General features: G+C 37.8%; 1 protein-coding gene across 1 annotated transcript in view; it reads left to right on the top strand.

The window, feature by feature from the left end:
- The window catches only part of LOC139726727 (unconventional myosin-Ia-like), a 109,882-nt gene that overhangs the window by 9,954 nt on the left and 73,564 nt on the right, over positions 1-26,364 (top strand). The window contains exons 2-4 of the mRNA XM_071637721.1: positions 10,442-10,706; positions 21,598-21,713; positions 25,438-25,532. Of these exons, the coding sequence (XP_071493822.1) occupies positions 10,551-10,706; positions 21,598-21,713; positions 25,438-25,532 (367 nt within the window). The 5' untranslated portion in view covers positions 10,442-10,550. The remainder of the gene's footprint in view (positions 1-10,441; positions 10,707-21,597; positions 21,714-25,437; positions 25,533-26,364) is intronic.

Raw genomic sequence — 26,364 nt, 5'->3', positions numbered from 1 at the left:
GGGAATGGTATCAGTGTGATGAGGTCACCAATATATATTCAACTTCATTTTTCACCTATCTCTCTCTATTAAAAATGTCAGAAAGTTGTAAAACGGCACATCTATTCCACATCAATTTTAGGATCTTTGTCACAGATAAAGTGGTCTGCATTGTTCTGTAGTCTATTTTTTGCAATGTAATGTCTAGTTTTTGTAATGTAATACCAAAGAATAACTACAAATTCCATTGATTCCAAGATTGTTTATGTTTCTGTCAAGTCTTATAGCAAAATGTCTGCTTATTTTGGACAATCAAGCTTTGCCTTTTTCACTGACACACACAAATGCGTGCTGGCAATAATGTTACACATGTCTTCATTGCTAAGAACAATTAAGCAAATTTGCACACTAATAATGTGTATAAACAACAGACCTTTCAATGTATGGGATAGAATGTGTTAAAAGGACAGGATGTGTACATTTGTGGCAATCCAATTTGTCAAGCCAATATCCTCTACGGGGGTGGGTTTTATCACAATTGTTTACGCATTTCCCCTCCCTTTCTGTCTTGTGGATTTATCTCAAAGAGGTGTGTCGCATGCTACCTACCATACCCCGGATACACAAGACGTGAAGTGTAAATCTGTGTTGTGTAGATTGATTGCGATAATGATGCTGATGATTGAAGGAGGTTGTTATCTACAACTGTCGTCATACCAGGTACATGTGTTTTGATGCCTTTTTATTTATTTATTTATTCATTTCAGGCAGTACATAGAGAAACACACAGATTTTTTTTTTCTTCTTGTGATATTCATCAATCAAAATAGCAGTGGAATAGATGTGAGATTAATCTTCTCTGGCATGGGGTGCAAATAACAAGATTTGCTGGACAGATATGATTCAAGGAGAGAAAGATAGGTTTGGACAAAGGAGGAGGGGGGATGGGGTAAGAGGAAGGGGGAGGGGCAGGCTAGTAAACAATGACTGTGCCATTCATCTGTGCCCCTCCTGCTGAATGCGGGGCTAGTCAGATCAGCCACAACGGGGGAGTTCCATGCTTGAGTTAGTCACCGACTGAGTCCGTTGCTTTATTCTTCTTCTTTTTTTTCCGCCCGGGCTTGTGGATTCATGGCTATGGAGTAATCCCTACCCAGCCAGGCGGTGAATGGAAAGGTATGTGGCAGCCTATTGTTAATAATCAGCAACCCCTTCCCCCCCCCCCCCCCCCCAAATCAACTTCCAGAAAGGTTAACCCAAATCGTTGGCTCTGGGGAATGATAGCTGTTTGAGACAACACACGGTCGTCGGTCGTCGTCAACTCATTCTTCTCGCGTGCGTGCTCTGAGCTATGTGTGTCTGTTGTATCCCCCCCCCTCTCTCTCTCTCTCTCTCTCTATTGCCTCTTCTCTTGCAACTTGAATTCATTGGACAAGCTTCTATTTATTGTGCGTGGAGTGCTTCCCCATGATATTTGACCTATTTGATGTTACAACTTTGCCGCCACTTTCATTTGAGGTGCCAAATTCGATATAAGAGCACAACATTCTTCTTCAGGAGTTGTATGTCTCAAAAGTCCACTTCGACTGTAGGAAGAGCAACAACACTATATATGGGAATATGATGCGTCACTCGCATGTGGTCTGTGGAGTGAGGTAGTCTTTTTGAATGATTTTAGATGGCCTTTAATGTCTTTAATTGCTACCAGTACTCTCAACCCAAATCATCATCAAAATTTTTATGGCAAGTACCAGTGTAGTCTGTTTTGTATATGGCCTGCCAAGATTACAAATGAAGCATAGCTTGTGTGAATTCTCAATAAAGTGTATCGTTTTGCAATGCGCATATAGGCATATATCTGCAAAAGACCAGGAGTCAAAGGCAGTACCGTATTGTTGGTTTGGTATAGATTTCCTCTGTTTGTGTGAAGAAAATGAGGTTTCTGTACTGGTAGTCAGTAAAGAAAATGTTGTTCTCTAATAAGTGTGTGTTGTGCATGAAAATGCAGGTTGGGGAAAATGAATCGAACTGGCAAATTAAGGTCTCAGAAGATTGACAACTGCGTAGGTAGTTGGTAAATGAGTAGTTCACTGACGTTTTATTGGAAGTAATAGAGGTTGCCCTACCTGAGATTGTGTGTTTTTATTACCATCTATGGAAGTTTTACGGTGAAACGAGTGGGCTTTTTTTTTTTTGCTGCTTTGTGGTGGTTGTGATTTCGTGCTGACACGGTTAGATTGACTTCCCAGAGGCTGCCAGTGTGCTGTTGTTTCCAGTTCTCTAATTCAGGTGTTCAGGAAATGAAATGAACCATTCTTGCAGAATGACTTGTAAGCTCTCACATTCCTGTGTGTCCTTGAACTATGCAGGTGTGCAGTTGCCAAATATTTGTGGTTACATTGGTATTTATTGGATAAATTATAGATGAATGCTGTGTACTACTTTATACAGTAGTACCATTTTTTTTCTACAGGTTCTATTATATAGTGTGTATAAAGTTCCTACTGTGGAATATTTTGCAAATTTTTGCATATTTTGCATTTTGTGGTTACATTGGTATTTATTGGATAGATTATAGATGAATACTGTGTACTACTTCATACAGTGGTACTGTTTTTTTTTTTTCCTACAGGTTCTTTATAGTGTGTATTAAGTTCCTACTGTGGAGTATTTTACAAATTGTCTTGTGTAATTTTGTGCTACAACAAAAAAATGGAGAAGTAAGACTTCGGTGATTTGTGAACAGATTCAGGTTTGCATTCATATTCATTTAAGTTCTTTTTCTTCAGAAATGTGGAAAATTCCTACAATTTGCTCATATACATCAAAACATTTTTTTTAATGTCAGTGTCACAATTCATTACGATTCTTAGGTTCATGAAAAATTTCAACATTACACTTTTTTCACAACATACTAGAAACATGAAATACACTATGGTGTGATGTGAATACAGTATCATATTGTACAGACCTGCAGTATATTACTACTTCAATGCATGTACATTTCCATTCAGAGGAATAGGATGATTCTATCAGAAACAAAGTCTGGTAAATGAATACTTTTCTCAGTGAACATTCTTGGCCGTCAAGTGTTTAATGCCTCAAGAAATACAAAAACAATGTACCAGCTCAGCTGATTTTTAAACCTGTTTGTAGTTTGAGATGAAATGGGACATATGTACCACTCTGATATTAAAGGGAAGGTAAACCCAAAGAGCAATGTGGATTGATTGAAAGCAGCAACATTAGTAGAACACATCAGTGAAAGTTTGAGGAAAATCGGACAATCGATGCAAAAGTTATGAATTTTTAAAGTTTTGATGTTGGAACGGCTGGATGAGGAGACTACTAGAGGATATGACGTATGAGTGGACAACAATACAAAGAAAATATAAAGGAAATTCAACAAAAATTCACTTTTCTAGAATTATGAAAGAGCAATGGACCAACCGCTTTCAGAAACCAGAGGGAATAATTGCTACCCTTAATATATGTCAATATCAAGTTGATGGAATTTGTAATTTTCATGAAAAATTGATTTTTGTAGAATTTTCTTTATATTTTCTTGGTATTGTTGTCCACTCATACGTCATAACCTCTAGTAGTCTCCTCATCCAGCGGTTCCAACACCAAAACTTTAAAAATTCATAACTTTTGCATCGATTGTCCAATTTTCTTCAAACTTTCACTGATGTGTTCTACCATTGTTGCTGCTTTCACTCGATCCACATTGCTCTTGGGGTTTATCTTCCCTTTAAACAAGTGTGCTGTCTTTTGATGACAATGTTAAAGTGGGGGGGGGGGGAGTGGGGGAGAGAGATTATCCAAGATTATGCTCTGAATAATCATTTGTGTGAATCAGCAATGTGTTAATACTCACTTTACACGTATAGTAAATCTGTTGTGCTTTCATTAAAGAATAGAAGGGTTAACTGACAACTTGGAATACATTTTCTGTGCACCCTGATTTTTGTGGAACCTATAGATATCACCTCTGTTCATTATCTCACTTTGAGGTGAAAAAAAAAAATCACGTTGGGTCTGAAAGTAAACTGTAAACCGAGGCATGTTCCTGTCCAGCTCAATTAGTGTCGCTGGCCATGAGTGATGGCAAGAAGACAAGGAAACACTTGCCAAGTTGTAAACAACACAACACGTGCTTTGCCCTGTGCTCTCTGGCCTGTGTCTTGGGCTGTTCGACCGTCTGACTGCATGCACTGTGTGCAATAAAAATTAAGAAGGCAAGGAGCGCATTTGCAGCTCTTTATACAAGATGTCATAAAACAGTCAGGACGATGTTGCGAGGAAGCTTGCCGTGATGAGGATTTTGATAGAAAATGTGTGCAAGTCTTTACTTTTGACGGCTGTAAAAATTTCCTTCCAATTACGACGCTGATAGATGCTGTTAAAATTTGCGTTCAATTTGTTGTATAGGGTGCAAAGGGGTGGACAGTGTGGGGTTTTTAATGTTGAATGGGATAGCACTCATAGCAGTTAGCTTGTTTTGTTTTTCTTAGTTGGCCTATACTAGATTAAGAAGAGGGGAGTCATGCAGAGTTCAAATGGAGAGAACTGCACACATGTCAGCTGGGCTGAATCTTAAAAGAGAGCATAAATACTGCAGATATCATGGATTTATGTTCTACTTCTAAAAACATGTATCCGTCATCTTCAGTGAAAAAAAAAAGCATTATCATTCCATGTAAGATGCATATCTCAATACCCCTCTGTATACATGGGCAGGTGAATTTTCCCTGTCTCTTCCTTGTTTTTTCAGCTTGCCATGGTTATTTTTCGTGTGTTTTCCATTCTTCCAGGTGTACATTGTAATGTCATCAAAATATTTCCTGTGTGTTACAGTCAGCAGATGAGAATTCTTCTCTTTTCTGTCTTTTTTTTTATTTCTTTTTAATTGTGAGATGGCATGAATTCTTGCAGTTTCATGGCTGATATGTTGATAGCAAGTATATCCTGTTGCTATCTGACAGACTTTGTGCTGGACTCAGAAATTGGAAGCAGCCCATATTGGATCCTACACAATTTGCAGATGAAACAAAAACCCAGCTTTAGTGTTTCAAAATAGTTTTGAAATGTGAGTTACGGATAGAAACAAGCACTGTAAAAATTTGAATCCGTGTAATCGATGTTAAGTATTGTTAAATTATACACAAAATGTGAACAATAGTTATAATAGAAATGTTTCCTGACTAAACCGTCTACAGTTATGGTTTATTGAGAAAAACACTGATATCTCCTTATAGTTTAGGCTTTAAAGGGATGGTACAGTTTTGGTTGAGACCGAATTTCAGGTTTCTAACACTTTTTGTTGAAATAATGAGAAACCTCTTATGAAATATGAAAGAGCATGTAATTCTTTGAGGAATTCAACATTTATTTGATGAAAATTGGTTTTGAAATGGCTGAGATATCCAAAAAAGAGCGATTCTGATAAAGTGTGGGACCCACACTTTATAACGATCGCTTTGTTTTACTTTGTTTTTTGATGTTTCATTCATTCCAAACCCAATTTTCATCAAATGAACTTTGAATTCCTCTTAAAATGGTATACTCTGTACTATATCATAAGTGTTTTCTTGGTATCTCGCAAAAAGTTAAAAGCCCAATTCTCATCTCCACCAATACTGTACTATCCCTTTAATGCAAAATATTTATATGATAGGATGTTTTGTGATACAAGAGATCTACACATATGCATCAAATGTGATACCTTGAACACTTTTTGAATCACTGCTCCCAAAGGTAAACAGGGGCCCGTTGCATAAAAGTTACTACTATGGTAACTTTGCCATCCAATGGTAACTTCCATGGAATTCTTGATTTTGATTGGCTGTTGAGTATTGTTGCCATGGTAGTTACCATTGGATGGCAAAGTTACCATAATAGTAACTTTTATGCAACGGGCCCCTGGATCTTTAATGGTGAGATGGCATGAATTCTTGCAGTTTCATGGATGATATGTTTATACCAAGTATATCCTGTTGATATCTGACAGACTTTATGCTGGACTCAGAAATTGGAAGTAACCCGTGGTGAAACCTACATTGTAAATATGACCAAAACTGACAATTTAAGGAGTATTTTGGCTCTTTGACAAAGCAAGTGCCGTTGACGATGTGCTTGATATCTGTAACAGGTTGTTTGGGGAGATGTATCAATCTTTTTGGTAAATATCGCATTGCTACTTTTAATTTTTGCTTAATGTTTGGGGAGATGTATCAGTCTTTTTGGTACATACATTAATATATTGCATTGCTACTTTTCATATTTCTTAATGCCTAGGGAGATGTATCAATCTTTGCAGTAAATCACATTGCTACTTTTTTATTATTTTCATGCTCCTCATTTCTATAACGGTCTGCCTGTATGTGTAATGGGAACACCAACTTTCAACATCTTTCAGAAGGGAAAGAAAATATGGCACATATATATCCATTATACAGGATATAACAACAAGCAGATATTGTGTCTGGCCCATCCCTAGTATTGGATGCTGAATGAACTACACCAATGAAAGAGTTGTTGTTTGTGTTTCCACGTGATGTGTGAAAGAACACCCCTTTTCTAAAAAAGGATATCTTGTTTTTGGAATAGTTATAGCTCACCCAGGTACTAAACTACTTCATATTGTCAACCACTGGTGCATGCATGAGGTGATGTCTGAGGCTTTGTACAACCTGTGCTGTGTGGTTTCTGCCAGACTTTAGGGTCCCCAATCTGTATCATAAGCCGCATTTACACTTACTAACATCGCGATTTTTAAAATCGCAATATTTTGGTTCCACCGTTTACACTTGCGCAAAAGCATGCGAAGTTTGAGCTTCACGAAACATCACGATTTTTTGGTCGGTAGTGCGCATGCGTAATTTACCTCTTTTCAACACGGTAGCTGAGTGGAAGCGCGCGCTATTCTGTTCGTTTTCACTTCAGTTCAGTATATTTTGATCACAATAGCTGGTTGGAACGTTGAGCCAATGCTTTTTATCAGTACAATGCACACATAAATTTGTGCTTCACGAGACTATATAGCTTGCTATATTAGATCACATACGTAGTAGGTGTGTAAAACTTCATCTACCACAGCATTCAGGAGGATCATGAAATTTCGTCGATATGACGAAAGTGAGAAGTAGGACTTGGAAGTTAGGACTGGTATTTTATCAGGCGACAGCAAGAACTCACACTTGTTACATACTCCTGTACTAGTATTCCACAAACGGCGTATATCGAGAGCAGTACGGGCTCTCTCACAATCTGAATCAACGCATTTCTGGGAGAACATTATTTTGTTAAGTCGTCTTGGAGTGATGATACGTGGTTGGAGAACTTCAGGTTTGCTACTAGTAGTAGTTTTCACGTACTAGTTTCATCAGGGAGAGGGAGGTGAGAGACTACGAGCCGATTGAGGATCGGCCATTTAGACCTGTACACAGCTGTCTATACCGTGTACTAGTACTCTGGCCAGTGACCGACGTACTCTCTACACGTTCCAAAGAGGGATCGGGAACACGAGTAAACTCCTGGTGCAATCCGAGACCGAAAGTCACGTGATGAAAAATCGCGATATTTCTGCAACTTGGGTTTACACTCGCTAACTTCGCCTCAAACTTCGCGATGTTTCAAAAAATCGCACTCCGGCTGGCGATTTTTCTGGCGATGTTTCGAGGGCGTTTGGGTGTAGTTGCTTAGCAACTTGCACCCAAATGTCCCGATTTTAGAAAAATCACAATTTTTCCAAGCAAGTGTAAATGGGCCTATAGTGATGTAGGAACATCGTTGACAAAGGCCTATTTCATAAAGTATATCAATATTTTGCAGAGCTTAATCATTTATGATTCAGAACAAATTTTTTTTCAGATATTTCTTTGGTGTTTAACCTGATCATTTTGCAATGAGTTACAATGAAATTTGTACATTTTTTGTTAAATTGTGGACATTGTATTTTGCATAAAACACAAGTGGTATTTTGCTACTTCTGGATGGAGAGGAAATTTGATAACTAAGCTTAGCTGCTAAGTATGAGATAAAAAACAAACAAACAAAAGAAATACGTACTCTAAACAAGGATATTTGAAAGAATTTTTCCATTTGTGACCTTTAGTCTCTCACTGTTGATTTTAAAGATCATTCCTTTTCTACATAGATACAGTGTAGGCCTATATTATAGTCTGTATGTAATGCAGGTCAGTGCACTACTTTACAATTAGACTTTGACTCCCAGACCACTCGTAGAGTAATGCTACTCGTCCCACCCTGATTAAAGTATGTAAACATTTGATCAGTATCTTGTGCATCTGTCCAGGGCCCCACCTAATGATTGCTTTTATGGTTGGATTAGCTGTGCTCTTCATGTAGGGTGATTATGCCAGTACAGACTTCTTGTTCTCTGTTTCTCGTAAAGTTGCCCTCTTTTCTTGTGACCAAGTTGCAAAGTTTATCTGAATGTGCCATTCATTTATTTTTTTTTCTGTTGAAAGAAAACAGCCAGAGCAAAAAATTTACTACAAGTATATACTCTGGGAATTACCCCTAAAAGTAAGGCAAGTATCCAAACTAAAAATGCTTAGTTTTTCTCCCCACCCAAAAGTTAGCTAAAACTCTACCATTTCTGTCAGATTTTTGCTCTTGCCATATGTTTTGCACACCTTACGTTGTTTGTGCACTTGTACTAGAAACTGACGCACGAGCCAGTGGGGACACAGTTCAGATTTTGGGGATATCAGATCTGCCATTGGTAATGAGGAAAATAAGGTGCCTCATGTTGGAGACTGAAACTCAAATAAAGGCTGCTCGTTGTCAGTTTTGAGAGTTGGCCTCTCTGAGAATTTGTGCAGCTGTCGACTATTTGACATAATTGAGTAATCGTGTGATAGCCATCATAAAAATAGATTGAACACCTATAGGCAAACTATCAATTGTAGTTCCATAATCTCAGCCAATATATTTCCAGCGACATACCTTGTTGCTACACAGTGTAGCACTGATGAAATTCCCTTTAACTTCTTGTCATCCCGTCATCCCCCTACTACAAGGTGTATATCAGTGATAAACTGGCACAGAAGTGACAAAAACATTATTATGGCACAAAGTAGGTCACATAATCCATAACCTCGGAGATATATTTGCATCATTTTTGTGTGTTTGTTTCTGTGTTTTGTCAGAACTCACAGCCTTACCCTGTGGAAGGTGATGAGGTGCTGCTGAAGGTTAAAAAAAGACAAAAGTGAAAATAATGTCCAATTATTGTGTGGCATTGAAGAACAGTGTACCAATGTCTTTTCCAATCCTATACAAGAATCATGAAAGAGTCTATATCCTAAGTATTTTAACTAGACTGAAGAAAATTGAATAAATTTCCTTAAATATATATTAACAGTGTGATGAATATATGAAGTCATAGAGTTAGCATGATTTTGTTAATCCCTCTTCTTTCCATGACTGCAAAGCCATTGCTATACTCTGGTTTGTACTACGCCTACAAATTGTGCTGCTGGTTCTGTTTGAGCCTGCTGTCACTATGTACAATGTATGTTTGTGGTTAGTGTGTCTTTTGTGTAACCATGGCAATGTCATTGATCAGATATGTATATATTGAAATGAACAACATACCAACAATGGCTGCTGGCTTTTCCTCACTTTTCTTCAGTTGAATTGAGATATTTGCTTTCCTACTGTTATTATTATCAATATACCACACAGTGTAATCTTGATGGACAGTTTTGCAACAAATTGTGTTCATAAAACTTCTTTGTAGAATTTGTCCGTTTGCGTGTAAGTTATCATGGGGTCTGTTGGGAAACAAATAAAGTGATAAGAGCTCTGTTACATCAAGGGTAAAGAGTTTAGAGCTATCATTAAGCTGTTCTCCCATTAATAATAATAATAATTATAATAAAGTACATTTATAATGCGCAGTATCTATCATTAATGATACTCTCGGCGCATGAGAGCCTGCATACTTCAACACATACTGTGTACAACCCTCCAAACCCAGTCCATATCCAAAATTAAAGACTAATTCTGAGTATATTCAGGCAGGTGTCTATGGAAAATGTGTCTTATAGCAAAATCAGCTCGTCCTCAACAGGTTAAGGTGGGCCTGTAAACATTAAAAATCCAGGAGTATTCATATTGCCCCAATTTGCCAAGGTCGCAAACCTTGAGTGAAGTAATGCTCTGCCTTCACTTGACTAGACTGCCTGATTTGTCTGGTTAGTCCAAGGATGGGTAACCCCATAACAGACTCCTAGTAGGCTATTTATATGGCAATCCCTTTTTTTTTGGGGGGGGGGGGGGAGGGGAGACAGAAATTATCACATTTGATTTCAAATCCATTATACCAATACTCTGACCCTTTCATCTTCACATCTTCAGTATCACTAATCCACGATTGACATGATTAAAGGATATTGACTCGATTATTTTTGCTTCATCTCCTTTGAAGGTCATAGGAGATTAAAGGGAGGAGAATCTCCATAAAGGAAAAACAGACGGTATTGGAGAAGAGCGGTCAGCGGACATCGGCGTGGGAGGCTGGGAGACCGGCACGCGAAATGGCGCTGGTCAACGGAGTGAACGGCATCGGCGGCCCCACCCGCACCATCCTGGACGACATGGTGGGAGTGGGCGACTGTGTCCTCCTGGAGCCGCTGACAGAGGAGAACTTCATTGAGAATCTGAAGCTGCGTTTCAAGGCCAACGAAGTTTATGTGAGTATGACAGTTAATCTTCTTGAATTCATTTATGAATATAGGCCTATATATGATACTATTCTATAAAACAGAAGTTGAAAGGCAGTAACCATCAGTTGGAAAGTAGGATGGAGGGGAGAGGATTTGAGGTAGCTTGCCTTCAAATGGATGTTGCATCCTTGTGGCTAGAGGTGATGGCTCATATGACGCATCCATCCTGGAATTTAAGACTCCTGGTTACGAAGTAAGATTTGCCAAGTATATCAAACTCTACTGAATTGACCAAATTGCCTATGCTTATTGACGGATACCTCTCCTATTGTATTGTTTTATCTTGTCCGGTACCACATTGGATCTGATCATGTGGAAGCTTCCTTATATATCTTGAGTGAACCAACATAGATCTTATTTGATGCCTATCAAGTGAGCCTTCAAGGAATACTTCATCTTTGTTTTATCCAGAGCTGACAAGTACTGGAATAGCATACCAGCAGATTCTGCTGCGACACCCCCCCCCCCCACCCCCCATACTCCATTTGAATCCTTATTGAGGTTGATTCACCACTACTTTTATGAAAACGTATCCTTCTTCAAACCTCTTTAAGATGAGCACATGTTTCATAGAAAATGTTGCTGGCAAGCACACACGCATTTGTGGTTTATGGCATGCATGCATAGTGCATAAAGTTAAAGACCGGTAATGGAAGGAGAAATACAAAGTTAGGCAACCCCGAGAAGATGCCATTTCATTTGATAAAGCATTTTCAAATTTTGAATTATATGTCCTGACCATTTGACTGTCGGGGAATATCATCCTACGCAATGCCCTATGTGCACATTTCAAAAAAATGTATGATTGCTTATGTGCCATGATGTATGATTCGTACTCGAAGAAATGAAAGTGGAATATTCTTTACTGTGAATTGTCTTTGTCATTTTCTCAATAGTTGAACTTTGCCTTACATACATTGAATGGAGAGTGAAGTTGAAAATTTCACTTTCCAGTGAAAAGAAAAAAAACCCCCTAAATTTGTATGTCTTCAAAGATCTGTTGATGTTACGAAAATGAAAACTACGAATAGAAAGTAAGGCAAAAAAGAAAACTGTAGTCATACAGTATTGTGAAAGAGTCAACAGATCATGTTTGTTTTTATTAGCAAAAAGTAGAAATGGGTAAAAATGTTTTAAAAAAATTACCTTTTATGGTTTTGTTCATTTCTTGAGCGATCTAAACTGTAGCATTTATCTCACTGCTCATATTCAATACAATCTTGTCTTGTTTTTGTGGGGGAAAACCTCTTTAATGTACAGCATGAATATTGAAACTTCTCAGCATGCATAAAGGAAACATGCATGAGACTGGCCATTTAACCTTGTCATTAGAAATGATCCGATGTTGTTTGAAGCAGTTATGAATTTTATAGATAAATTCATAATGGTGTAACAGGAAAGAGATCTGTACTCAATTTAATGATGTTTGGAGTAGTCATGAAACCCTAGATTTCAATTTTCTCTGAAGTATTGACTTTTTGTGGAAAAAATACAACTTCAGGACCTTTTTTTCATGGCCTGTTGATATTTGAAACCATCATGAAATTTTAGATGTAAATTTCCTGTGATATAACACAAATTTATACATCAAAAAGAGACCTAGAATTGTTTGGTCATAAATATGGTTGTGTTGTCATGCAGTAAACAATGATGCATTGATGAATTTGTCTCCGTATCTTACACAAACCAACAGTACTTACATAGTTGGGCATCTTGGCATTGCTTTATCATTTGATCATGTTCATGTGTGTATAACATGTGTATGTGTGTGTGTGCGTGTGTGTGTGCGTTTTTTTTTTTTTTTTGGGGGGGGGGGGGTAATGAAATGCAGTGAAAGAACTTTGCATGTGCTTTTAGATTCATGTTTGTAACTTTGTTAGTTACCAAGGCATTTAAAAAATATCTTACAAGAATCTTAAGTTCCAATTTTTACAGTTGGTATCTAAAGAGTTCAGTACTTCTTACAAAAGTTAGGCTTAGACAAGAACATTGAACTGAAACCAATATGAAAATTTGATTGACAAAAATTAATCTGATTTTCATAACCAATCAGGATCCCAATTTTGAATTCGCTGTGCCACAAATATACACTAAAATCCATTTCCCATCTGTGGTATATGATGGTACTAAAAAATGTTAACGAGTGTGGACAAGGCTTAACACTGTAATTTTTTCTTTTGATGGCCCGACAATGAAATTTGATGGCCTGATTGGGTCACCAAAACATGTCTTTTCTTAAAGAGTGATGGCCTGACATCTATTTCTGGTGGCCCTGGGCCACCGCTAATATTGAGCCTTGGTCGATAACTTTTTCAGGTTTTTTTAATTGATCCATATGTTTCAAAACATACAAGTAAGTGTGATAAACCACAGAAAAAAAAGAGATTAATTTGGACAGATCTTTTGTTGAAGCACGATAAAGCTATCTCTTCTAGATTTGTTCCAGGAAGAATGTCGGGACTGCATGAAACTTGCTGTATGTAGTTTACATTGAAATAACTATTCTGTCAAAAAAGAAGAGCTTTTTACCTCATGACCTTTGAACACAGTCTGTCATATTTCAATTACCCAAACCTTTCATGTGTGAGTGATTCGTCATCTAATTGGCAACTCTGTGAATGTGATATTTAGTGTCATTGTACAAGTTATCAACTGAAAAAAAAAATGATGCATTTGTGTGAATGTAAAAATACATGGAACTCAGATTCAGAAAAGATTTTAGAATGTAACAGCAGGTCCCTTGTTTGAAGGTACCCTCTTCAAATGGTGTCAATGAACTTTACTGAGGAATGGATGAATGGTCATATAATCATATGAGGAAATAAACAAGTGAAAATTGAGATGAAGAGTTGAACTCCCTTCAGGGAAGGACGAATCTCAAATGAAATTATTGAAGGCACTCATTAACTCTCAAAACGATACCACACATAGATGACATATTGCAGTATTAAGACTTTTAAGACTAATGCATTGACTCTTGAAAAGATACATAACTTTTATCTGATATGTGATGGGAAGAAGATTAGGTATTCAGGGAAGATCGAGGATTTTTTCCCCTTTTTTGCCAATGATACTTATTCAATCTGAGCTTGGAAATGGGTTACAGTGCATGCTATTCAATGCAGAGAAAGTTTGAGGAGAGGTAAGAAGGAGCTTTTGAAGAAAACGGCAAGTGTCAATAGAAACAGCATTCACCAAAACTGTTTCCCACGAGGTGCACATTAGCATTTAACATAGAAATTTTGTACCCAGAACTTTAATCAAGTATCACAAATTTCTAATTATTGAAAAACCTAATCAGGTTAGGTTTCAAAAGGAAATTTGATCCACACTGCCTGCTCATGCAGTTCATAATATGTTGATTAGATTAGGAAATGTGATTAATGTAGGAGAGTCATTATTCATTATGTGCAATCATTGTGATTATAGACTTATTGGGCACATAATAGTTACGTTCAGACGGCAAGCCTTAACCTCGAGGTTAAAGGACAAGTTCACCTTCATAAACATAAGGATTGAGCGAATGCAACAATATTAGTAGAACACATCAGTGAAAGTTTGAGGAAAATTGGACAATCGATGCAAAAGTTATGAATTTTTAAAATTTTTGTGTTGGAACCGCTGGATGAGGAGACTACTACAGCTTGTGAGTCATATGCGTACAACACTATAAAGAAAATGTAAAGAAAATTCAACATATTTTCACTTTTTTTCGCATAATAAAAGAGCACTTGACTTGCCTCTTTCTAAAGGCAGGGGGAATAATATTACCCATAACATTTGTCGGTAACGAGTTGGGGGGAATGTGTACTTTTTTCAAAACATGACATTTTGTGAAATTCTCTTTCTATTTTCCTTATATTGTTGTACGCATGTGACATCTAAGTTATTCACAGACTGCAGTAGTCTTCTCATCCAGCGGTTACTGCACAAAAACTTCAAAAATTCATAACTTTTGAACGGATTGTCCGATTTTCCTCAAACTTTCAATGATGTGGTCTACTAATATTGCTACATTCTCTCAATCCTTATGTTTATGAAGGTGAACTTGTCCTTTAAGCTTGTAGTTAGGGACCGTGTAGATGCACTCATAGTTTAAATAGCTAACCTCGAGGTTAGCTTGATGTTAAGAGCCACGAGATATCTCATGGTTAGTGCTCTAACCACAAGCCGTGGGGGGTCCCACTTATAGTTAAGCACCATGTGGACACAAAAATCAACGTACTCAAAGGGGCAGGAGCTTACAGTAACCTCGAGGTTAAGATTCGTCATGTGGACGCATGCCGGTAGTTAGGGGGCAAGAGCTTAACCTCAAGGTTTCCTAACCTCGAGGTTAGGGCCTGTCGCCTGAACGCAACTAATTACAGGAGGATTATGTCAGGTTGCATAATCACCATTTGACCTGCAGCACTTGTCATATATTGTATTACCTTGAAAATCCTATTGAACTTAAATTTATCATTCAATCTACTCTGTCTTTCAAAATGGAACAAATATGCTAGTTCAATTCATACGTACATCATTATTGGTGGAGCTAGGAAAGGATCTATCTTGGATTCCTTAAACTTTTCAAACCTGTAAAGTCAAGGTGTTTAAATCATGATCTACAGTGTGTACTTCCGTGGGTGGGGGGGGGGGGGGGGGGGGGTAACAGAGAAGGCACAAACTAGTGCTTTCAGGGCAAACTAATTGCTGGGATTAACTTGTAGAAGACCCAGCTCAGACAAGTACATGCTAGACACTGTATCTGTCACTGTGAAAAGCAAAGAGGTTGGAAGTCATCCATCCATTTTGATTTATCCAGGGCTGTTTTCACACGAACCAAGAGTGCGTAATTTGAATCACGATTCTAATGACGCATCACTAGACTCATGATTCAAATGATACATTTTGGCTGTGTCTATGCACACTGGAATCGCGGAGGGTGATTTGAAGCGTAATCCCAATCATGATTCAAATAATGGTGTGGAAGGGCTTTTCAATCCAGATTCTCTAGAATATAATGGAACGAAACAGTCGTGTGTACAGATTGACCTCCAAATCATGTTTTGGTGGGCGGAGCTTATGGTGACCCTTCAACCACTTTTGCAGAGAAACCGCACTCCTCAAATGCTCACACTGCAGTCAAAGCGTGCGCCACATAACACTCAAGAATGATTGATAGGAACTTAGAAAGAAGCCACACCTCCTTTCCTTACTCTGAAGTTCAAAACCTCAGAATCTGCGAAGCCTTCCCCCGTCCTGTGTATGGATGACAATTCCAATCATAATTACCTCCGCCAAGGGAGGAGGTTATGTTTTCGTTACCATTGGTTTGTTTGTTTTTTAGTTTGTTTGTTTGTTTGTCCGTGTGCAAAATAACTCAAAAAGTAGGGAACGGATTTTGATGAAACTTACAGGAAAGATTGAGAATGACACAAGTAACAAATGATTAAATTTTGGTAGTGATCCGATAATTTTTGGGGAATTTATGAAGGATTTTTTATATTTTGACAGGTAGGGTCAATGAACTTGGGAGTTCAAGCTGCGCATTTTTGAGGTTTTCAAACACTCGCTAAAGTGCGTGCTCTAGTTTCTCCTAGGGCAAGGCGCGCCGCACAGCTGAGGGTTTATGATATAACAAAGGCTTCTATTTGGGAAATCGGGCGATTTTTCAGCATGTATACCTATGGGTGGAAATCACTGATCTCTATGGAAGAGCCCAAAGAACTTTTCCCCAGTGGTGGAGAGGAGAAAAATCTCTTTGGGAAGAGCAAGATCATCGGTGGAAAGTAGCTGCTTGGTTGAGGTCTGCGCTCTCAGAGTGCTTTTCTAGTTGTAATTTTAATTGTAATTCAGCATTGCAGTTATGTTACTTGACCGGTGTGAAAACGGTCCAGGATCTTGACAGAGGTACATGTAGTGCCCCTGACATCGATTGGGCATTAGGGGGGAAATTTAATTAGGTGGCTAGACCACCACTGGTGCTGTCAAGTCAATGAATGGACCTCTCAAATGCAAGTTTTATTCAGCAAGTGACAGGCTTGTCAGAAGAAGAGGGGCCATGTATCGTATGGTCATTTTGAATTCAATATGGAAGCCAAAAAAGGGAGATCTATATGAAAATATGTGACTTCTGAATGTTGTTTATAGTGATGAAGGAATGTGTGCTGTTAGTAGCTGAAAAATTCAAGTAAGAAGTATAATGTCAGCTGAAGTATATTGTATTTAAGACAAGCACATACACAGGAACCCTTGAACGTGCATATATATATATATATATATATATATATATATATATATATATAATTTTTTTTAATGGCCACCCAATAGGGTGTTCATTTTTTGTGTGACATATGCCTTTTACTCAACTTTTGGAATCATATTTATTATCAATACAATGTAGGGGCCTAAGTACTACTTTTACTTTTGTAAAGACATACATTCACTTTCTGTTTCTGCTGAAGATTGTCTAAGGCATTATTTTGTCAATACAGTTTCAAACGGAGAAGTTAATTAACTTAAGTATTGTCTAAAAATACTTTTTTTTATAGTTGTTGAAGAGTACTATACAAGGAAAAGCATAGTCATACAAATGTACATTGTATGTCAAAAAATAGAGGGTCTTTAGAATAATCAATTGAATGATACACTGACAAATTGTATTTGGACCTACAAACTGGTCATGACCAAACTGATGCTGAAATGTTGTTATTTTACCAGTGTCAAAGTAGGTTCCACTGGGATAACTTTCGTATTAGAATTTTCTGTCTCTTGACAGTGCAATGTGTGTTCATATTTGGTTAGTACTAATTTGTTTTGCTGGGTTTTTTTTCATCCCCTTCCACTTTGTCTGCCATACCGTCTGTTATACAATGTATCATAATATGGTTGACAGTGGGAAAAGCTGGGAGAAACAGCTGAATAGTTCATAAGAGACCGTAACTGCATGGCAGGCGATTGTTTTATTCATGGATACATTAATGACTTCAGCTTAACCTCATTGTTTATAAATGTTTACAGATATTCACTAAATATTTGCTCTAGCAAGCTTGTTGAAAAGATAAGACACTTTATTTTTCCAGCGAGAAACTCTTGTCATCATCTTTGCTTTTGTAACTTCAATACAAAAGTTGGTTAAATGGGTTCAGTATTGGGTCCTAACTGTAACACAATTGTATCAGAAGACTGTACATAGAGATATGTCAGTTTTTAGCAACAGAAAAAACAAGACATACTGTGAACAACACTTTGTTTAGATGGTGAGTATGTAGAGTGCTATAGATATGTGCGGCTTTTATGAACTCTTAGCTTCATAATCATCAGATCAAATGAAATCAAACTAATTCGAATCAAATTTAATTTCTAGTATCACACTTTGACCACTACAGTTATGGAAAAAAGTGATAAATAAATATGTATATATACGAAACTTTTTGTTCAAAATCACCATATTATTGGAAAGGACAAATTCATGCAAAAGGCAAGCTTGCAGAGATGGTAGGTTCGTAGGTTTTATGAAGAAAAAAAGAATGAACTTGCCAGATTGAGCTTTATGAACCATCTTCAAAATATATGATTGCACATGTGGGAAATTTCAAATTCATATTTCTGTGATGCGATATCAAATAATTTGCATAATATTTCAGGGAAATGGAAGGTGGGAAGGTTCTCTGGCTTGGCAACAGTACATGTAGGCATGGTGCGAATTCATTTGCATTGTAGATACAATGTATAGAGGAGTCTTTATTCATGTGGCCTTTTACTGTGCTTAGAATAGTTCTGACCTTTACATGTTGATGGGGTTTCGTGATTATCACTTCTAATATCTGGCAGTCGCGAAACAATCGTGCTCTGAAAATGAGCGGAAACCGCGTGTCGTCTGAAAGGCGTCGAGGAACCCACCGAAGTTGTACACACATTAGATGAAGCTTCGATTTCAGTATGGTTTACTGGTAAATGCACACATGGCTCTGCTGCTCATTTTCCTTCAGAAATATCTTCCTCTCAGAATTGCCCATGAATGCAAGGATTTTCTATTTTTATAATTTTTTTTGATGGAGGGCAGATGTCTAGGAAGGTTAGGGAGATACCAAATGACATTGTTATCATCAGCTAGCCATCAAACCAAACAAAAAGGAGACATGTGGGAAAAATTTGTGCAGTCTTTGGTGGTGTGAAAAATTCTGTAGAGCATGTAATCATGAGTAAAGTGCAATTTCGCTGCATATTAACCTTCTCCGTGCCAATGAGTAAAATGTGCGCAAATTTCATGCACATACTTATGGACGATAAACTGATGTGGCACCCAGAGCGTTAAATTTGGCTATATATAGTAAAAACAGTGAGAGCAAACAAACCAAGAACAGTAGAAGAAGTTATTATTATGATTGAACATAAAAATGGTTATGGAATTTTACATTTTTTCATGTCTAACACAACAGCAATGTTGTTACAACCACACACACATGTATTCACAAATTTGAAGATGCAATATTTTAAAGTAAAATTTTGTGTAGAAGCAAAGTATCAGGCCGGCATGCAGTTGTATGACCAAAAAGAAAAATTACATTTGATACCTCAGTGAAACATCTGTGGTACACATCTGTATTTTCAGGCGAAGTGTACATCTGTTCACACTTGCTCACACATGTTATGTAGAGTCTGCCAGATGTTGTCCTCATGAGTGAATAAAAAGTCATTGATTTCCAATGATGCAGCCTCAAAAGTTGGTTCACCCAAGAGTCAAAACAGTTAGTATAATCAATAGATAAGAGCTGTTTTTGGCATAATTTTTTATATTAGATGCATGCCTCGATAAGGATGCCCAACTCAGCAAAAAATATTTCATGTTAACTAAACAGGTATTTCAGAATATTTGATGCAGTGAGAAAAAAGAGTGACTGAATGACATGATGGTAGTTTCAAGTGAAAAAACATCCATAAATTTAAATTCATTTGAAAATTGAATTCATGAAGTCTTAGGCTGTTTCTGTCCCAAGTGGCAAAATATGATTTGTATAATGGTGAAAGCAAGACCCCGTTTACAGTGCGAGGCTCGGCCGCGGCTGAGCCGCGGCCGAGTCCACCTTCATTTCAGTGTAAACGCCCGGCCTCGCAATTGAGGCTGGGCTCGGCCGCGGCTCGGCCCAACCCCGCCCTGTAAAAGGGGTCCAAGTAACACGCTGACAGAATGAAATTTCTTTGAATTTTGTTGAGAATGTTTCTAGTTAATTTACCTACTAATAAGTCTGTGGGGAGTCTCGGCAAAGAAGTAATTCCCCCCCCCAAAAAAAAAAGAAGAAGAAGGTAAATGAATGATCCATGTCGCAACAAGATGGTGCAATATTCATAACCATCTTTAATAACCTTTCATAACCTGAAAATATGCAAAGTATGAGTCACCAGATGATGAAATGATATCCATGGCCGTGGATGTGTAGGTAATACGAACTTTACACAATGCAGCACTAATGATGTCTCTGAACATGTTTCATCATGGGGCAATTTTCATAAACTGTAAACCACTCAAGTGTGGGCATCATCATGGATGCTGATTGTACGAATACTTCAAGGGAATTCTGATCACAGTGACCTTTTGCTTTTCCTGCCAATCAATATGATACCTTCTATCTTGCCTTGGGGTGGTACTTTCATAGTCAGACCAAGTTTTCTGTCACATCAGTAACCTTACAAGTCAGGCACTTTCATAAACAGCAGAGATAATTCTTTCCCACACACTTCTTCCCATGGTTGGGTCTCTGGAATTGACATCTATGGTTTACATGGATAAAACCTGAAGAGAATTTTATCCTGAGACATTCCTTGAAATAGTTTTAACCCCCCCCCCCCCCCCCCCCCCATCCTGAAAGAAAAAGAAAGTGTGTTTTTTTTTTCAACTGAAAGCAAGGAAACAAGAGAGTGGAAAAATAGACATGGGCCAGTGAAATCTGAACAAAATCAAACAAATGTAGAGACAGGTATGACTTCAATTGGACACTTGAGAGTTTTTGTGACATGGCGTCCTACTGATACATCAACATTGTGGGGGGTTCATGTGAATTTACTGCTTTCAGCAAAGAAGCTGGATGAAATATCAAGTATGAAACATTTTAGTGTTTAAAAAATTCTTTAAAACAGATAAATGCCTCATTGTAATTTTGAATTTGTCATTTTTCAAAACCAAGTGATGAGGAATTATAATGTTTGAATGTTACATAATGCTGTTTGGGTCAAACATACCAGTCAGGGGCACAAAGGCAAAGGCATGTGGTCCCGGTGGTTTAGTCAAATGCGTACGCGGGTGCACGGCGCAAGTTTCCTATAGAGACCTACGCTATCGACTCCTCTTTAGCGCTTACGCTCTGGCCCATTTCCCCCGAGTCCGAAGAAGTCCAATCCACTGTAGTTTGTGGTCCGATCACAGTTCGGCTCATGATTTGGCTGAGGGGGATGGCAGCTTTAGCGAACTTCTTTTGTGATGTCATAATAAGAAGCACATATGCACGCACCCTGGCATTACTACAGACTGCGTGATGCGCAGAGAAGACAACGAAGGCAACGTTACCAAGCAACACCTACGCGCTTTACTCTTGATGACAGCTCAACTTTGGCAATCTTCGTATCAATGCTAACGGTGATCGGCAGTATCATCAAGAGCGCCCTCTATAATACCGGGACTATGCGCCTTTAATTCCAGGCAGTTTGATGACTTTATTGAGACTTCAGAATCACTTTATAGTCAACACTGTCATTCTTTTGATTGTTGCTGCCAAGAAGTAACCCATACATTAGTACTTCATTTGAGCTGACTGTGAAATTAGCTGACTGAGGAAGTAGTTGTTCTAATATTCACTTTGTGTTATATCTTAATTTGCAGACATACATTGGGAATGTGGTGGTGTCTGTGAATCCATACAGCAAGCTGCCCCTATACACAATGGAAAAGATCATGGAGTACAGAGGAATGAACCTGTATGAACTGCCTCCACACATGTGAGTGCCACTAACTTTATAATACTGCAAAAGTGGACATTTTCATGCATTGTAATTTGTCACATGATCAGAAAGGATGAATTTTGTGCATTTTCAATTGCATGGCATCATAATTATAAAATAGTATCACATATAACAAACTAAAAATTTGCTTGCTTTTATTTTTGTGCTAGTTTCATCTTGTGTGAAATGCGCAAAAATGTCCACTTTTACAGTACTGCTGACTTCCTAGTGAACTATGATGATTTTTTCCTTCTAGTCTATCTGTGTACATATGTTTCCATATGTTTTTGTGTGCATGTTCATAAAGACTTCACATCACAATTTCATCTACTGATACGGGTTTTCCTTTTTTTTTTTAGTAATCCAGCATATGCTTAATGCCATTATGGAAATTGCAATAATCTAAATTTCTCTGATAAAGCCCATTAGAGTCAATCAACAAGCATTTATAAATTGTGTCGCTATGGCGTTGGAGTTTAAGTGCTCCATCGCTTCGACTGCAGGCTGTCAAACCTGGAGTGATGCTTGTTTGCAGAGAACCAACAGTCCGTGTATCGTAAGAGAAATAAAATCTCCCATCGTCATAACTTACAGCAACCGAAGCTACTATTATGGAATGACTAAAACACTAGCAGCTGATTAGTTTATTGCTGCGCTGTCAGTTACCATGGCGAATATAATCATTGTAAGTGGTTACAGCTACCAACTGGTGTTAACTGCTAAAATGTGCACAACTGTTTGGTCTAGTTCAAGAGCAATTATGGTAAATTGCAACAATTTTATGTCGCCTTATGACACAGGCTGTGCACGGCAATGGTCTGCATTCATTCAATTGCTATTGCACCATTTATAAGATGCATTTTTAGCTATCTACAATGGGACTTAGTGTTACAAAAATAACCTTTTTTTAAAAAGACTAATCATCATTGTATTGTGTTGTGTTTCCCTCATCATGTGAACTGTCTTAAATACAAAATAAGGTATCGTAGAACTCGTGACCTCTTTGTTGTTCATGTAACACACTCCTTCTTCAACAGTTTGACAGGTATTAAAGTTGGGAAATTAAATAAATGGCCCTAATTTGCTAAAGGGATTACGTCCCTACCCATGGGCCGAAGTATTTCAACTGTAACACGTTTGGTTTATGCTCTGCCTATGATGTAGCTTTGATACCTTTAATAGCTCTATCTTGTGTGTCTACACTAATGTTGATATGTCTGTCACTTTGTATGAGGAGGTGCCCTACATTCAGTAAGCTCAGTTTAGAACAAGGAGCTACCTCCTTGGTTTGGAATAGCTGAAGGTGTATTCTGACTCCAGATTTTGCTTTAAAAAGATGTATTGAGAACAAACTCCAGAAATGAAATGTCTGAGTGAGGTGGCATATATTGTGGTGCATAATATATCCACATAGCTGTGGATATTATGTGCTTAAAAATTATCAGTAGGGCATGAGGACATTAATTCACATGATTCTTTTCACACGTGTGCAGGAAAGATGCTCTAAACCTGTTGAACAATGTGACAATCAAACTGCTGAAATATAAGCTAATCCAAGGATATAAACCAAGGATTTCCCCTGTATCCCTTTAACCAATCTACCATTTCCCACTGGCATTTTTTTTTTTGGGGGGGGGGGGGGGAGGGAGACATCAAATGTGCCAACTGCATTTTACATAATTTTGAGGTACAGTTGATGGAATGGATTATTGTACTGTTTCTTCTGACATGACACGTTCAAAGGTAAACATATTAGCAGTACAATGCAAGTGATATCTCAGTCATATAAATGTACATTACATACCAAGCTGATTCTTTTGTAGACCCCATCTATACAGATGGAGATGTGAGATGAATTAATGACATTCAAATGGCCGTGGCGACATTGATGATCTGTCTGATTTCCAAGAAGAGCCTATTGATCTGTTGTCTTTTTGTTCCATTGCATTCCTTTGGAATGTGCCTCCTTCAGGATGTAGTCTTCTGTGCATGACGTAGGCAACTGCAATATTTCTGCAAGTGGACAACAAACAGACACACAAACACATGCACAATGTCAATACATGCAGACATACAGACACACAAACACACACTCACAGACACACACACACATTTTATGCATGTCTAGGCCTTGTAGATATTATGTTGGAAACATCCTTGCTAGTGCTAGTGACTGGCAAAAGAAAACCCAGTGAAAACTATCAATATTTAAGTACAGTTCTCAGTAGACACAGAGGATACTGACGGTACTGGAAAAGCAGTAGACAGTCATGAATGAAATGTATTATCACTTCAATACCAGGAAGAACAAGTTTGCTTCAAGAAAATTAAAGGAAACTCTCCCCCAGTTGTTGGTGATAGGAAGAGATTTAAGGCAAGCAACCCGATTAATACCTTTTCATTTTCAGATGACAAAGATAATGAAAAGAAAAAAGTAAAATATGTAGGTTTTACATATTTATGTGAAACAATGCTTTGGTTGCAATCATCTATGCAAGTGAGACCATGTGATGTTGTCAATAGCTTACATCTGTTATGATTTAAGCCTTTTCTATGCTTCAAAGTTGCATGATCATGGAATGTATAGGTTTTCACTTTAAAAGCAGTTTGAAGGTTTTACATGCAATTTGCATTTGTGTAGCATTGTGGATGGCTAGAAGAGATACGGGTAGAAATCCCTTTGTCTGCACCTTTGTGTTCAGGGAAACCCGACAGTATTGACAGTAATGTGTGAACTTGATAGTGAGATATGGTTTGTGGGGAACATCAAGCCAGGAGGGTCACTTGGGGTTAAAAGCGCCCCGCCCAACTCCCTGCTGGGCTCCTAATGGGAGGGGGCAAAGGGGGAGGGAGGGGATATTTATGGGGTGTCTGAGTGGTTTTTGTGGTGATTAGTAGACCTTTTCATGTCTAGGTTTGTTAGAAACATACCAACCCTTCTCTGAGTTGACAGATGAGAGCAAATTCTTATATCTCCATGACAACCCATCCTCAAATTTTTCTTAGAGATGTTTGTCCAGTGGTTGTTATGTAGCACCATAGACATTTTGAGACAACTGAAAGTAAACCATATACATGTACTTTGTAATATTTTTGCATCAAGCTCACAAAAGCATTTTACATACAAAATATCTTAAAGTACATTGTTATCTTTGTCAATTTCTCTAAAATTTGTCATTATTTCTGTGTATGAATGATTAGCAAAAAAAAAAGATATAATTCCCTTCTTGCTGTATGCTACAAGTTCATGATGGTGCGGAGATAAAACATTGTTTATTAGAGAAAGAGCATACTACATTATCAAGACAAGTTAATCTTTCAGATTTGCCTATATAACAGTAGTGGATCTTGGTTGCAGACGCTTACAATATTCTATGTACACCATTTATGGTATGCAGAACTTAGTATCAAAAAAGATATCAACATGTCAGTAATCCCAAATTTTTTATGAGATATTGTTTTTTTTAAAGGAGATCTTGTGTTATTTCATTCTGTATCCCTTTAATGATAAAAATTGTGTTTTTCAGAGTTTTCTCCAAATTAAGATATTAAATTATTTTAGATACTTTTACATTGTGACTGTGAAATAGATGTTTACAGTGGAAGCCCCACAAAGCCTCTGTTGTTCATGCCCACTGGCCAAGTTCTCCCTGTCAGCATTGCATTTGGCTGTTCCATTTGGTATAGGAAGTCATCCATCTCATCACATTACTTTTCACAGCTATGCCATCACGGACGACGCCTACAGGGACATGCGGGACAAGAGTCGGGACCAGTGTGTCATCATCTCGGGCGAGAGTGGTGCTGGGAAGACGGGTAAGTGAAACTGCTCTATTTACTTCTTCACACCCTTGGGGGTGGGGCAGCCGGGAGAAGTACTGTTCGGAGTCATCAGATGCCAAACCAAAAGGGCAAAAGTGTGATGCTAATCTTCCAGTACAGTTGACCCAATTATATAGAGTCTAGGGGTGAAATTGGGCCTCCTGGTGGGATGAAATTCAATTCGAAAGAGAGAGAGAAAAAAAAAATGATGTTGACATTTCTGGAATCATTAATGCATATGTCACATGTCTTTTTCCCTTTCTCGTCATGATGCACTTTTCCTTCAAAATGTTTGAAAATGTGTCAAAGACCTGTATTTACTGCACAAGTAGAAAGAAGTCTGTAATCCTTCACTCAAAAATGGGTTCCTTACAACATAATCATTTGCTGATACTGTGGTACATGTTTATGTATGCATGGTACATGTATTACAGTTTTGATCTAAACACCATCATTCATGTATACATACAAATCCTGACTGAATGTCCTGTGATATTTTTATGGATGATTAACATGAATTATATTGTATTGAAATGAATACTGTTCAACAAAAAGCTGGATATAAATGTAGATTATATAGATGTAATAAAATAGAATATATGTTCTTTGTGTGGATGTGAAAAACAGGAACTGAAACTCATCTTGCTATCCACTGAGGGGCACAATGCAAATAGGAGATATATCTGCAGGGTCATTAGCCTGCATTTATACCACATTTAATTGAGTGCATGACATACAGAAATAGGATAATTGATGAGGGATTATGACTTCAGCTGGACCCACTATAACAAATGGTACCAGGATACCTCAGTCATATCAACATTAT

Source organism: Diadema antillarum, unplaced genomic scaffold (assembly GCF_040938485.1).
Source record: "Diadema antillarum isolate AM-2024a unplaced genomic scaffold, OU_Dant_1.0 seq00000097_RagTag, whole genome shotgun sequence".
Classification (NCBI taxonomy): Eukaryota; Metazoa; Echinodermata; class Echinoidea; order Diadematoida; family Diadematidae; genus Diadema; species Diadema antillarum.
Note: the sequence above shows the minus strand (reverse complement) of the source record. Positions and strands in the feature narration are given on the sequence as shown.